Raw genomic sequence first — 14,863 nt, forward strand, 5'->3', positions numbered from 1 at the left:
TTCCATTATAAATACTTCATTTGCCTTGGCATACCACCAAACATATTCCCATTTTCCTTCTCCCTCAATGGAGTTCTACAGGAGAGGTCCCATAAGAGCTCAAGTAAACCTCCAAACCCCTTAACTTTCTGCTCTTCATTTACAAAGATTTTAAGGAAACTGATTTTCTGGGTTTGGCTGTCTGAAAGTTGTTTTAAAGGGTTTCACTTCATAACCAAAATCGAGCGCTAAATATCAATCCCATTATGTTTTTACAGGTGAGCAAGGAAGTTGCAGTGCTTGTTGTGGTGGCGTTGCTGAGTATAGGAGGAGGTGAGAGCAGAAAAGGCAGGATTCTGGTGGATGAGTCCATTGAGTACACAGCTATAAGCTGCAGAGGCCACAGTGCATCCCTGACGGATTTTGGTGGTGTTGGTGATGGGAAGACGTCAAACACAAAGGCGATTCAGGCTGCAATCGATCATCTAAGCCAGTATGCATCAGACGGCGGAGCTCAGCTATATGTTCCTGCCGGAAAATGGTTGACTGGGAGCTTCAGCCTCACCAGCCACTTCACTCTCTATCTCCACAAGGATGCTGTTCTCTTAGCTTCCCAGGTCTTTTTTTTTTTTTTCTTTTTCTTTTTAAAGGGGGGAAATTTCACTTATAGCGTCTCCGTATAAGCGGTTTTGCCATCAGTATCTTTTAATTTTACCAATTTTTCTGTTAAAATGCTCAAAATGCTTCTTTTTTAATATATATATATATATATAAGAAGTGAAAATTCCAAAAAAAAAAAGAAGCAAAAATGCCTTTGACTCACCCACCACTTGGTTGTGGGTCACCAAAATTTTCACTTAAAAAAAAAAAAAAAAAGCCTTGATAGTAAGGTAAAGTGCTAGATCTTGGATTAAATTGGTTCTTGGGTTCGGCCTGTGACAAATAAACTCCTTTGATTTCAACAAATTCTTGTGGTAAATAAAAAGAGGATCGTTTGGTAAAACTTTTTAAATGGTATTTTTTACTTTTTTGCATTTTAGTTATGTAAACTTTTTAAATTGCTTTTTTTTTTCTTAATTGCATCAATCAAATGATTTAGGACATGACCGAATGGCCTGTGCTCAAACCTCTGCCATCATACGGCCGAGGAAGGGACGCGGCAGGCGGAAGGTACACCAGCCTCGTATTTGGAACAAACCTGACCGATGTTGTTATCACAGGTAATTTACTCTTTAGATAAAGAAAATTAAAATTATTCACATAACGGTTGTGTTAATCAATTGGACAATTGATATTACATGATGGGACAACACCAGGTGATAACGGGACAATTGACGGTCAGGGAGCGTTCTGGTGGCAAAAATTCCACGGGGGGAAGCTAAAATACACCCGCCCTTACCTGATCGAAGTCATGTTCTCAGACATTGTCCAGATTTCAAATCTAACGCTCCTAAACTCCCCATCATGGAACGTTCATCCTGTTTACAGCAGGTAAATTCCACTAATCCCATGCTTTTTAATTTGTATTCAGTTTTATAAATAAATAGAGCCACTGATCTTTTATTGCCTGCAGTCAATCAAATCACAAATGCACTGGCTTTTTTTTATTTATTTATGGGTAAAATCCACTTTACTCCTTGGAGTTTCAAGAATTTTTTAATTTGAACCCTAAAGTTTAAAAATTGGCAATGTACCCTCATAATGTTTCAAAATTTTTCAATTTAAACCTTCCATTACTAATTTCCGTTAAATTGGACGAATATTTTTTTTTTTTTTTTGGTTAAAAAAAAATGTCTGAGGATAATTACGTAATTTCATAGATTTTCGTCCAATTTGACTGGTTTAAATTGAAAATTTATGAAATATTAGGAGAATACATTGTCAATTTTTAAACTTTAGAGTTCAAATTGAAAAACCCTGAAACTTAGGAGTAAAGTGAATTTTTTCTTTTATTTATTTATTTACTTAACGGTGTTGTCAAAATATGCAGCAATATTCTTGTTCAAGGCATTACGATCATCGCGCCGGTTAAATCTCCGAACACTGACGGCATCAACCCAGGTGCGTTTGTTGAGACATCACAATATATAACTCTTAAATTAACAAGTTTAAACTTTCACGAATCAAACTATATGTTAACTTCTTACTCTTTTTTTCTTTTCTTTTTTTTGGTGGCGAACTCAGATTCTTGCACAAACATAAGAATAGAAGACTGTTACATAGTTTCTGGGGATGACTGTGTGGCCGTTAAGAGCGGTTGGGATGAGTATGGCATCGCATTTGGATGGCCCACAAAACAACTAATCATCAGACGGCTCACATGTATTTCCCCATACAGCGCCGTGATCGCTTTGGGAAGCGAGATGTCAGGTGGGATCCAAGATGTCAGGGCTGAAGACATCGTGGCCATCAACACAGAATCAGGGGTGCGGATCAAGACGGCCGTAGGAAGAGGAGGGTACGTGAAAGACATTTACGTACAAAGAATGACCATGCACACCATGAAATGGGTCTTTCTGATGAATGGCAATTATAAGGCACATGCCGATAATAACTACGACCCCAATGCCCTACCAGTGATCCAAGGCATCAACTATAGGGATATGGTGGCGGAGAATGTGTCAATGGCAGCTAGATTGGAAGGGATTTCCGGTGACCCGTTTACAAATATTTGTGTTTCAAATGTGACCATTGGGATGGCAGCAAAGTCGAAGAAAGTGAAATGGATGTGCACTGATGTTGCAGGGATTACAAGTGGTGTAACTCCTCAGCCGTGTGACTCGTTACCCGATCAAGGGTCGGAGAAGATTACAACATGTGAATTTCCGACAGACAGTTTACCGGTTGATAATGTAGAGTTTAAGAAGTGTACTTATAGAATGACTTATGCCCGAACTTTGCTTCATGTGTAACAGAAATCACTTCAAGATTAAACAAAATTATATCAAGAACCCTGGCATAAGACTATAAGAGTATGCCTTTCCTTACTTGGACATGAAACAAGTCATGAAAAAGTGCTGTTATTAGCAAAAAAAAATTGAAACAATGTGTCAAGCCAGGGGCTTGGAATTCTCCCCCGCTACCAAAATGTCCAAGACAGAAATGTCAATGCGTTTAACAATGGATTCGTGCGTAAAATAGCATCTAAAAAGGGTTCACAAAATGGTACATTGAGATAACTAGGCAACAAAGGTTTCCCATAGAAATTCCCACAGCAAGAAACAAGCTTAAGAGAGGTAATACATACAGATTCATTGGGGGTATTATCACAAACATATGAGAAAAGATGATAAGGTCACCCAGCAAATTAAAGCAAGTCTTTATATCCATGCTAACTATTTCATACACTCAGAAAATCATGAGTGAGAGATTTTGCAACCATCATAATCTCGGGTTCATGAATGTAGAGATTTCACTTTACCGCTGCATGCTCGAAATGTAATGAAACAATTTCCCAGCAGCATCAGTTTCATGTACCAGCTTCATCTCCCAAGTCCTACAGCAGAAGGACGAACCAGCACCAAAGAGGGATTTGAACTTCAGAGAACTTCCACTTCTGATTCATTTACACAGTCGAATTACAAACATCCAAAAGATGGGAGAGTTAGAATGAATATCATCTAATGACTATTTTTCAGTAAATCCAATATGTCCAGGCAAGCTTTTTATCCTTTTCATGGGATGACCCAATTGGTTCAGATTGTTGTACAAATCATCAGGTTTCTAAGCGAGTGTATACAACAGATTATCCCATAATCCTCAATAAGTTGGATCTGGGTTGAACTTTACAGACTCTCTCCAGATGAGCTCCTTAATATTTTCTTCAGTAAATGATGGTTGCTCAAAATCAAAACTGAAAGGCCTCAGGCAAACAGGCTCCTCATTGATATCATGAAGCGGTGCCAAGTATGGGTGACACAATGCCTCTCCAACTGCAAACAACCGGGTATAAAGGTGATTTTCAGTGCAAATAATAAGAAAAGATCCATAAAAAAGAAAAAAATGCATTGCTATTTTGATATGGTCAATGGTCCTTAGATCAAATGGCATTTCGTCTCTCCTTAAGTGTGAAATGTGAGATCACAGGTTCAAAACCCGTGTAGGTGCATGAATTATGCATATACCAACCAACTAAATCGATTAAAAGCACAATCCTACATGCTAGAATAATACACTTTTTTTTTTTTTTTTAATTATTATGAGCACATTCATAAATTCATTTTTTAGAGTATAATCTGAGTCCTGAAAACTACTCAGCTACATCTAACATACTCCAACTTTATTGCAAGAAATCTAAGACAATTCCAAAAAGATTTGGCGCAACGCATGCAAAAACTCAATTTCAAATAATATTTTGATTTGTTCCCCAAAGACTTAGCCAAATCTTCTTGAAAAGATGTGTAACAACTTCAATCATTTTTCTCTTATGGTTCCCCAAATTCCCACGCAATTCCAGAACTATGACTCCAGAACTATGTTAAGAACCAACTGATAATTGTATTATGGTAATTCATCATACCAGTAATGCGCCTGTTTGGATCAAATACAAGCATCTTTTCCAGCAAATCAACAGCACCAGCGGACATATTTGGAAATCTAGATGAGAATTGTTGCCTTGGGAACTGAGGTAGCTGTCTAACATATCTTCGAGCATTATCACTTCGTAAAAACCCAAGGCTGGAGTCATCCGGTGAACCTATGAGCTTCTCACAACAACAGGAAAAAAATACCGTTGTCAAATGTCAATCTTACTTCCAAAAAGACAAAGAGCAGCATCTTATTTCAACAGAGCCTATATATGCAGAAGAAAACTATAAAGATTGAATAGAGCCCAAACAAAAACAAAAATTTCGAGAAATGAAACAGACTTAATAGAAGAGGATTTGACTCCTCAACTGATTCTCTCCTACTACTTAGTATCTATAGCTCAAGATGGTGCCTGTTCATCTTTGAAAAGAAGCATTCTTTCTATGTGTCTTACAAGTACAAAGACTAATGTATTGAATATCTCCTACTCAAACGTTCACATTCCCGAATTCAGTTATCTGTATGCAATTTCAGCCCTTTGGTGATAACAAGCATATCCATTGATAAAGGAAAAAAAGACATCAACAACTCTCGAAATTGGAAACTTGGAGAGAAGTGACTTAGCACAAGATCAAGTGTAATGATGAAAAGGTTGCATCCCTATTGGGCATCTATGTAACGTAGGAAGCAACAACAAGTGCAACCCTATATATTGGCTAGCATGTTCTAAAATACATACTTCAGTAATAAGTCTCAGCTGATGAACATAATCTTTGCCAGGGAACAGAGGTTGTCTTGTCATGATTTCACCAAGTATGCAACCCACCGACCAAATATCAATTGCTGCAGTGTATTCTGAACAATTAAGGAGCAGTTCTGGTGCTCGGTACCAACGAGTAACAACATACTCGGTCATGAAATCAGTTTCAGATGTTGTCCTCGCAAGCCCAAAGTCTCCAATCTTGAGGTCACAATTTGCATTCAGAAGCAGATTGCTGGGCTTTAAATCACGATGCAAAACATTTGCCGAATGTACATATTTGAGCCCTCGTAACAGTTGATACAGAAAATACTGCAAAGGTAGCATTTAAGTATCTTGACAGCTCAAGCTTGAAAGATGGCAACAAGAACCATAACAATATGTGATACAGAAATTAAATATACAAAAAAAAAAAACAAAAAAAAAACAAAAAAGAAGAGGAATTTATCTTTATTTTATTTCTCTTCCTTGTCCATTTGTTGGCACAAGCTATAAATTAATAAGTTTTATCTTCCTTCTATTCACATTTTTAATGCAAATAAAGTGGAAAAAGAAAAATTCACAATATTTAGTATAAATCTACTCTAGCCATTCAAATGGGATGGATCCAGAAAACTTGAAACTAAACATATAGTAACAACTCACCTATCTATGTTCAATTAAGTGTAAGTTTAGAACCTCATTCTTAACAGAACATGAGAGTTGAAGCAAGGCGATTCCTAAAATAGTTAACTGCAATGACATGGTTTCACAAAAAACTTGATCCTAGATAATAAAGCTGAGCGGAGAAAAGGAACATCCAGCATCCCCAAGTGCATAATGACATGTTTACATTCAATTGAAGGCAACACTATTAGACCTACTCATGTCATGTTTTGTCAGTACTCTAAAGTTATTGTTCCATTTATACTCATGCAATTTATGTGAAGACCATGAACACTGCTGATACCTGTACCCTTTCCACAACACATATCAATAGGAACACGAGGATTTACAACAACCCACTGGTGCAAGGATGGATAACAACAGTATCTTAGAACATACTAGAGAATCTTTAATTATATGAATCATAATCCAGGAATTTAAATGTCACTAGGATTTTGCTCAGTAGCAATCTGTATACCATAGAGCTTGCAGCAGTACCCATAAAAATGTAAATTATACAATATACTGTCCCTATCAAGGGGCTGAAATATTCCAAACTTCCACTTCAAGTAAACTAAGCAATGCAGGAAAAAAAAATGGAATGATTCTAAGGAAAAAAAAAAAAAAAAAAAATCGGACTATTTTAAATTGCATGTTAAACATAATAGTTTATATCTGAGAAATAGATGTAATGCTAACCCGACAATGATCATCTGTCAATTGTTGATTGGAACGTATGATCTGATGAAGATCAGTGTCCATTAATTCATAAACAATGTAGACATCATTGAAGTTCTCCTTTTGTGGAGGTCGTATGATGTCTTTGATCACAATGACCTGCATAGGAGGAAAGAGTGAGCAGCAAACCTATAACTCAGCCAAAACAGAAAGCATACTCAGTAGAATCTTGTTTATCAAAATGAATAATAGTAATAAAGCGAGCAGTAAGCCTTTAATTCCCGAAATAGAAAGCAATACTCAGTAGAATCTCACTAGTCAAAACTATTAATAGATTATGAGAATAACCCCAAGGGGTTGGACCAAGTGATGAAGGCCTTGGTCTCGAGGGTTTGCTCCCTTTAAGGTCCAAGGTTTAACACCTCATGGGTGCAAATAATTCCTTAAGGCCACACCCCCTGGTCAAAAGCCTGAGATTTAACCAGTTCCGTGTAGGGAAACTTCCGAGGATGCGGTGCACGGAACCAGGGTTTACTCTGCAGGGGTGGGTCCGAAGGGCCCTGCCTTGGAGAGGTTCCCCGACATCAAAAAAAAAAAAAAAAGATTATGTGAAAAAAGAAAATCTAAGCAAATGAGCAGAATTAAATTCCATCTTACCCAAAATATGATATTAAACCATAAGATATTTTTCATCATAGAATTGCAGCATATGCTTGAAATTGTGTATTCAAGAATAATGTACGCATAAATAACAGTGCCCCTGTGTCTAGGTTTTTCATGCTAGCTGTGTTCGACACTCCACTATGTCTATTTCTATGAAACCTAGTTTTCCAAACAACGGGTATTATTGACAGAATATTCATAATACATAGGATTCAAACACCATTGTAATAAACAGGACTTAATCCATCTTTATATAACATATAAATGAAAACTTCGATTAGTGTACTAGTAGTTGTGGCACATTTTAGCTATTGATATGTATGGGCAGTATGGCATAAGCAAGTTATCCTAAATTAGTGACCCACCTGTTCAAAATTTTCTACCTACACATTAGCGACATCCTTCAGAATAATTGGCTCATGAATTCAAAGATATAAAAATAAAGAAAAAATCATATTGCACATGTAAGCACTTTAAACTTTCCAAACAACTAAAATTCTGACGAAAGGGGAAAAAAAGCACAAAGATATATACGACTGATTCAAGTAAAAGAACATGAAAAATGAAGAAGGTAACTAGAATTACATTTTCATGATCCATGTGCTGAAGAAGTTTAATTTCTCGTAAAGTCCTCTTGGCATCTATTCTGTTGTCAAAAGCATTGCCAATCTTCTTAATGGCAACCTCCTCATGTGTCTCCGCATTCTTAGCAGCACTGAAGGAAACGTAAAAATTATATCTTCCCTCACATTATTGTTAACAAAGAAAAACCTAATCAAAAAGAGCCCATCATTCGAATTGTAAATACAAACTTCGAGTGCAATTGTCTAATGAGTCACGAGAACCCAATGAATTTTATAATATAAGAATCTTCCATTAAGAATGAAAAGGTTTTCCAACATGTTTGACACAAAAACGCTGTCATAGTCAACACTGACAAATTCATCCTCACATGAAATTGGGAGCGCATAGCAAGGACACACAAAAACTTCTTACTCATAATTCCATATGCAACCATTTTGGAGGAGTCACGTTCCATACAGATATATGTCCATGAGCAAAACTCAGATAACTGCTGAAAAATTGTAAGTGCATTGCCAAATTTAGGGTTTAAGATGGAATTGGTTAAATCTGGAAACCAAGTAAATGAAAATTTGCTTCACCCATTAAATTTTCACGCTGTTTCAGTGAAAATTATAAACAGACCAAGAACTTATAATAAAGATTAGATAAATACAAAAAATAAAAAATAAAATAAAATAAAGCACAGGACAGAGTTGCCCACATATTAGAACTAGGCCCAGGTGTCACTCTCAAACAAATAAACTCAAGATTTATCAACAATTAGTCAAGACAGAAAAACTAATAATGCACAAAAATATGCCCCAATTATCTTTATGTCTGCAGGACTAAAACAAAGAGCAAAATTTCAATTCTACTACTTATTATTTATCCTCCAACAAACTGAAAGTTCGTTGCTCGACAACAGGTTTATTAACCCAATTGGTTTACATTGACCTTAGAGTTCCACTGAAATAGATGATAACTACAATTATCATTACTTTCAGCTTAAAAGCGCTCATCGATAGCTTCAGATTCTCATCAAGACAAGATATTTAAAAAAACATACACAATTTTTTATTTTTTTTTAACAAGAACGAAGTTACCAAGATCTTCATTTCAGCTACCCTGATGAACTATAGAGTCAATGAAACCCCCAACTTAATTTTGACCATGATTAACTATAGTATATTAAATACACACCCCAGTGACAGTAAACACAGAATCACGATTTCAGCTACTCCCCGTAGCAAAATCTACAACCACAAAAAATCAATCGTGAAGTATAACTATTGTGACCCACAACACAAATGCTTCTTACCAAACAAATTCTAGTATAACTAACAAAACCCAGCTATAAACTTCAAATTAAATCCCAGAAATAATTAGCCACTTTGAAAATATTTCTTTGAAAATTACTTTTCTTTTCTTTTTCCTCGAGAAATGAACAAAAACAAGAAAGATTTTGCTTCAAGAAGCAACTGAAGTCGAACCCAAACAATACCAAGAAAGAAAAACAAGTCGAACCCAGAGAAGCTCTTACCAAACAATCCCATAAGCGCCTCTCCCAACGGGCCGTATAGGAGGGACGTACTTGCGGGAAACCTCGAAGAGGTTGCCGTACACATTATACTGAAGGTAGCTTCCACCATGGGTAGGTACCCCTCTGATGTTAGGCTCGCCAGAACCAGAGCCCGAATCCATTGACAAGGCAAAGAGCTTGAGCACCGAGCAGACACAAAGATTTGTGAGCAGAATTATTCGGAGGAAAAGAGTGGTGGGTGCCGGGAACGCCGATATTGGAGAAGGGTCTTAACTTTGGGGAGGGCGTGTCGCGGTGTCGGTAGGTGTAAAGGCCTTTGACATTTCCAACTTCTTTCTTGCGTCTTCGTAGAGAGAGAGTGTGCGCGTGTCTGGGAGCGAGAAGTTTCACAGAGGGGGGAGGCTTTTGAACTGGAAAAACCTTGGGTCACCCGTGAATTAAATGTGACTTTTCCATTTTTTTTTTTTTTTTACTTTCTCTTTTTTCCGTGGATTCCTGTGATTTTTGGCCTTCATGAGTTTTTTTAATTGGAATTATTACTTCATCAAAATTTAAAAGTCATTATAAATTAATACTAATTTTAAAAGATTAGTCACAAAAGCATATGAGCAGTGTGTAGCATTACTTTTGCTTAATGATGGATATTACACTCTGATTGCACCCTTATTTTAATATATTGATAAAACTGTCTATTAACGTGACAGTTTACTAGGTACTTATCATATTAGTTACTAAAGATATATAGTAAGCATAGGTTAGAAACCAGGTCGAACCTTTCACCCCTCAAATTGTAGTAAACAATAAATTATAGTAAAACTTTTAGCACCCTAATCATTTTCCTTCCATTAGATACATATTAGGAAATAAAAAATAAATTAATAATATTATTTAATAAATTGTTATAAGACTCATATATATATATATAACTTGGTAAGGGTTAATTTTCACTCTCATGTCATCTTAATTGCATAAAAATCATACAAAATCCTATTAATAAATAGCATCACACCGCCGGGGTCTCAATCAAAGCGTGACAGTAGTAGAAAATGTGCAAAGAAAGTTAGAATTTTTTGTTTTGGGAAAAATCTTTACCAACTAAATTGAATCTTGGACTTGTTGGTTTATACTTTATATTTGAAGGGAAGCTTCTCTCTTCTTTGAGAATTGAAATGGACCGACTGATGTCACTGCATTTCGTCATTTCGTGGGTAAGGTTAGATGGGTTTGCATAAATGAGTAGGGTCAACCCATTTACTCCGATTGCCCAATGGGTAGGCTGGTAGGTAAGGCTTAATAATTCTAACAAAGTGACGTCGTCGTTTTGATAAATGTGAATCCAACTTGAACCACGTTTCAACATTCAACTGTGGTCCTTTTCTTCCAAGAATATGCAATAAAATTCCAACTATGAAAATCTGCTTTTTCCGACTTTGGAGATTCAATTCCAACGCGATTTCGACCATTCACATGAGAAAAAGTCACCAATTCCCTCTCTTTCTCTTTTTCTTTTTCTTCTTCTTCTTCTTCTTTTGCTTTGACAAAAGAAACCATTACATCTCTATCTTGCTTCCCTCCTGGCTCCATCTTGACTCTTTCCCACTCACCATTTTCCCTTTATTCTTTTTCTTTTTTTAATTTCAGAATGATCCTAGAAAGAGAGAGAGAGAGAGAAGAGGGGGTTTTCTAGCTGGGCACCATTTGAGACTAGTTTCAAGTTTCAACCACTGGGATTTATGAAAATTTTAATAATGCTATTTAAAATAATGTTATAAGGACCACGTTATTAAATTGTATGTCAGTTGCTTGGTAGTTCTGTTGTGACTTAAAAAGGCAGTGGAAGTTGGACTTGATTGAGGGGCTGGGATTATTAATGCTTGAAGATTATTAGGGTAAGGCAGTTGGATATGGTGGATTTGGGTTTGTTACAATATTATGGCTAAAATCTTTATGACAATTAACTACTCAATTTAATTTCATTTATGCCTCCATATAGGGGCATGGGCATAAGCCATCAGATACAAGTGATGATGATGGTTGATGGGTGACCACGTTTGTTTTTTTTGGTACTTGATGCAGAAAATTCAACAAAATTAGGTTGAAAGTTTATGGAAGTAAATTCAGCTCAAAATTGCGTTTTCATCAAGTTTTTTTTTCTCATCAATCATCAATGAATTGAATTCGAGATTGACTTCAAATAAAATAACAATTAAGGTCAAAATTAAGACCAATTTTACACGCAAAATACTTTGGCCTAACTACATCATTATTTTCTTTCCTTTTTTTAGTTATTTTACAAAAGCGATTACAACCAAGCATCTCTAAAAGAATAGTCAAATCCCTAATAATAGTCAAATTATGAGAATTTTTTTCGTCTCCAGCAAAATATACAACTTCACTTTTTTCTTTTATTTATTATTATTATTTTTTAATTTAGTGTGAACAGTAAATATGCTGATTATTTCAATATCCACATTGTAAACTTTGTTTATTATTTTTTCACTTCTTTCTTTTACTCGGGCTCTCATCCTCTCTTTTACGCGATTTTCCAAACAAAATAATATTTAAAAAAAATAAAGAGTATGATAAAGAATATGTTAAGAGTATGTATGAAAAAATGAATAACTAAAGTAAAAATTTGTATTTTTTTAGTAGCTATTTTGTCTACTTTCTGCTAGAGATGCTCTAACATACTTGCTGCTTGCTAATTCTCTCCAGCATTCACATGTTCATGGCATCGTCCCCCATCCTCACATAGACCCCAGAATTCCCCCCAAATTAGGATCTCCAGCAATTACGAGAGTTCATATAGGACTCACATACTTAAATAATAAATTGTGTACCACTACTTAAATAATGAATTGAGTCCCATGAACATGCCCAGATCAATTTCAAAGGTTCTGCTCAATATGGTTGAAGCCACCATCTTCTTTGGTCTTTCTTTCACAATTCGATCACTTGTACAAGTATCAAAATGCAGCTGGTTTAGGTAGGAAGATTACAAGAGAGAGCAACAATGGATAAATGCTCATACACATCAGTATGCGAGGAAGGAACTCCTCATCTATGATCCTCCATGTAACAAGTTCGGGATCAATAAACATTATAAGTCTCAGCAAATGCAAAGAATCTGCAACTGTCAAAAACACAAATCAAACGATGGTCAATTGAGAGTGAAACACTTGGAAAAATTTAAACCTACGCTGCATTATCAAGTTCGAATATAACAAACTTTTCAACCTTTTATTTGATATTGACATTACATGGTACAACACCCATATACAAACCGGTAGAACAATAACACAACATACCTTACAACTCACACCATACTTAGTACAATAAGCAAAACAAGATGGTATACTTTCACCTAAAACCCAATACCTACGCCCATCTATATATAGGAGAAAGTTTAGCCAGAACATTATCAATTTGCTACTCATCATGCTACAATACCCTCAAGCATTGTGTCGGAGAGAGCACCATTCGATCTTAGATTACCAAGGAGAGTATCACGCCCAGTTAAAACTATTTGGAAAAAGCCATCCACTTCCTTTGAGAGAAGATCTAGTCCTTGCATAAGTTTCTGTGTTCCCCTTCCCAAATCAGAAACAGAGTTCTGGAATGCTTCTTCCACTTCAACCAGGTCCACACCCTCTTGGATCATGGGATACAATTTCTTGACACTTGTATCAACTACCTCAAGCTCTTTCAAAACTTTAACTCCTCCACTGGAAAATATATTTCTAATTTCCCCATTAATGTTACCCTGCAGATCAGTAAAATCTTGTGCCCACTTATATTTCTCAGAAACATGCAAATGAAACAACTTTCTTTCAGAACCAGAGAAGGCTGCAGCAAAAACGCTACAGATAAATACTGTCTGCACCTTAACCCCATACATAGCACGCATCAAAACCTTACCTTTGGCTGAGTTCTTAACCTTGGGAAGATCCAGTGATGCCTCAAGCTTGTCCAAAATGGTGAAACAGTTCTCGAGTCTAGGGTTCTTTGCATTAATATGCTGTCTCCAGCTATCGAGTGAAGAACTGGCCCGGATAAACACATTTGAAGAGGCAGACTCCAAATTGTGGAGTACACACTGAAGCAAGAGATTTCCCTGGTTTAATCTTGAGAGCTCAGAGCTAAAAGCAATGCATATATCAAGCAAATTTACACTGATGTCCAAGTACACATCAATCCATTTCTCATCCCAATCACTCACAGGGAGCTCAAGCTCAAATATGAGATCTTTTATGTCGTTATGAGTGTTGCAAAGTGACTCCATTGCTGACTTCATCCACGACAAGCTAAGGATGTCATTTTTGTCTTTTGGGTTAAGATTTCTCAGCCTTTCTGCCAAGTTTTCCTCAAAAGTGTTCAGTTGTAAAAGAAGCTTTTTAGACAAATGAGAACCCTTGGGTGATAACATACGGAAAGGATTTCCAAAAGGAAAGAAAGGCTGGTGTGGTTCCTGTGGACGACTCATTTCGACAAATTTACTGCACCAAACAGATAACACAAGCAGATGTGAGGTTAAAAAAACGAAAGAACGATCATTTCAGCAAAATTGATTTTATGCAAACCCCCTACCCGGTTACAAAAAATAGAAAACCGTAATCAAAAAACATACTTAACACTAATAGAAACAGCATGCTTAGGTTAGTCGAGGTTTTCATCTCCTAAAATCCCAATATCAAAGATCAAAATTTTGTCCTTGCTCTTTTTCTTTCATGCCCTTCGCAACAAAAATCGGGCCAGACAAAACCAAAAGAAACAATCCCTTCTTTTTCTTGCAAACCATATGCGCACAATGAATTAGATAGGGTATTCTCAACAACCCTGCCTTTGGGCGCAAAACCAATATAAACACAAAATCTAGAAAGAGTAAGGATTTCCCTTCTCTTTTAATCCTATTTTTCTTAAAATTTTATAGCAAATAAATAGGTAGTCAAAGAAAGAAAATAACAAGCAAAACCCAGATCCCCTTTGCAAAACAAAATTATCCACAGCCAAAAATTCCATGTACCCTTTTTCATTATCAACACAGACCACCTTAACAAACATATCCTGCAATAATTAAAAAAATATATATACAAAATATCCAAAATAAAAGGCAGAAAATCAATCATACACGCAAAAAAGTACATACATGCATAGACATAAATATATACTCTAAATAACTCACCTAACCGTTAGATCTGTTAGATCTTTGAATCAGAATACTAACTAAACCCGTCAGAACCCAAAATTCTCGACTCGTCTTGCGAATCTGAACAAAATATAGATCAAAACCCTAATCCTAGCCCTAACCCTAAGGTGTTTTCAACAAACAAAATTCTTCATTTTTTTTTTCTTTTTGGGGATCAGAAATAGAGAAAAGAAAGTATATGTAGTTCGTACCTGATATGCCAAACGAAGAGATCGAATATGCGAGGAAATTTTCAGAGTCGGCGACAACGTTTATTTTGTTTCGTTGAAAGTTCTGGATTTGTGAGGGTTAGGTTGGATTA

At 36.1% G+C, this 14,863-nt stretch overlaps 3 protein-coding genes across 3 annotated transcripts; 1 reads left to right on the top strand and 2 right to left on the bottom strand.

Moving 5' to 3' along the window:
* LOC132188599 (putative polygalacturonase) lies at nt 1–2,972 on the top strand. Its single transcript, XM_059603107.2, has 6 exons — nt 1–103; nt 258–596; nt 1,079–1,199; nt 1,296–1,470; nt 1,970–2,040; nt 2,164–2,972. Exons 1-6 carry the CDS (start codon nt 68–70, stop codon nt 2,889–2,891), a joined length of 1,470 nt encoding a protein of 489 aa, XP_059459090.2. The 5' UTR covers nt 1–67; the 3' UTR covers nt 2,892–2,972.
* Nucleotides 2,973–3,149: 177 nt separating this feature from the next.
* Nucleotides 3,150–9,746, bottom strand: LOC132188600 (mitogen-activated protein kinase homolog MMK2). Its single transcript, XM_059603108.2, has 6 exons — nt 9,357–9,746; nt 7,838–7,967; nt 6,611–6,748; nt 5,246–5,578; nt 4,499–4,682; nt 3,150–3,911 (listed from the first exon to the last, which is right to left on the bottom strand). Exons 1-6 carry the CDS (start codon nt 9,515–9,517, stop codon nt 3,739–3,741), a joined length of 1,119 nt encoding a protein of 372 aa, XP_059459091.1. The 5' UTR covers nt 9,518–9,746; the 3' UTR covers nt 3,150–3,738.
* Nucleotides 9,747–12,577: 2,831 nt separating this feature from the next.
* On the bottom strand, nt 12,578–14,863 carry LOC132186137 (protein BPS1, chloroplastic). Its single transcript, XM_059599962.2, has 2 exons — nt 14,754–14,863; nt 12,578–13,852 (listed from the first exon to the last, which is right to left on the bottom strand). The coding sequence occupies exon 2, from the start codon at nt 13,837–13,839 to the stop codon at nt 12,793–12,795; it is 1,047 nt and encodes a 348-aa protein (XP_059455945.2). The 5' UTR covers nt 13,840–13,852; nt 14,754–14,863; the 3' UTR covers nt 12,578–12,792.

Source organism: Corylus avellana, chromosome 6 (assembly GCF_965113065.1).
Source record: "Corylus avellana chromosome 6, dhCorAvel1.hap1.2, whole genome shotgun sequence".
NCBI lineage: Eukaryota > Viridiplantae > Streptophyta > Magnoliopsida > Fagales > Betulaceae > Corylus > Corylus avellana.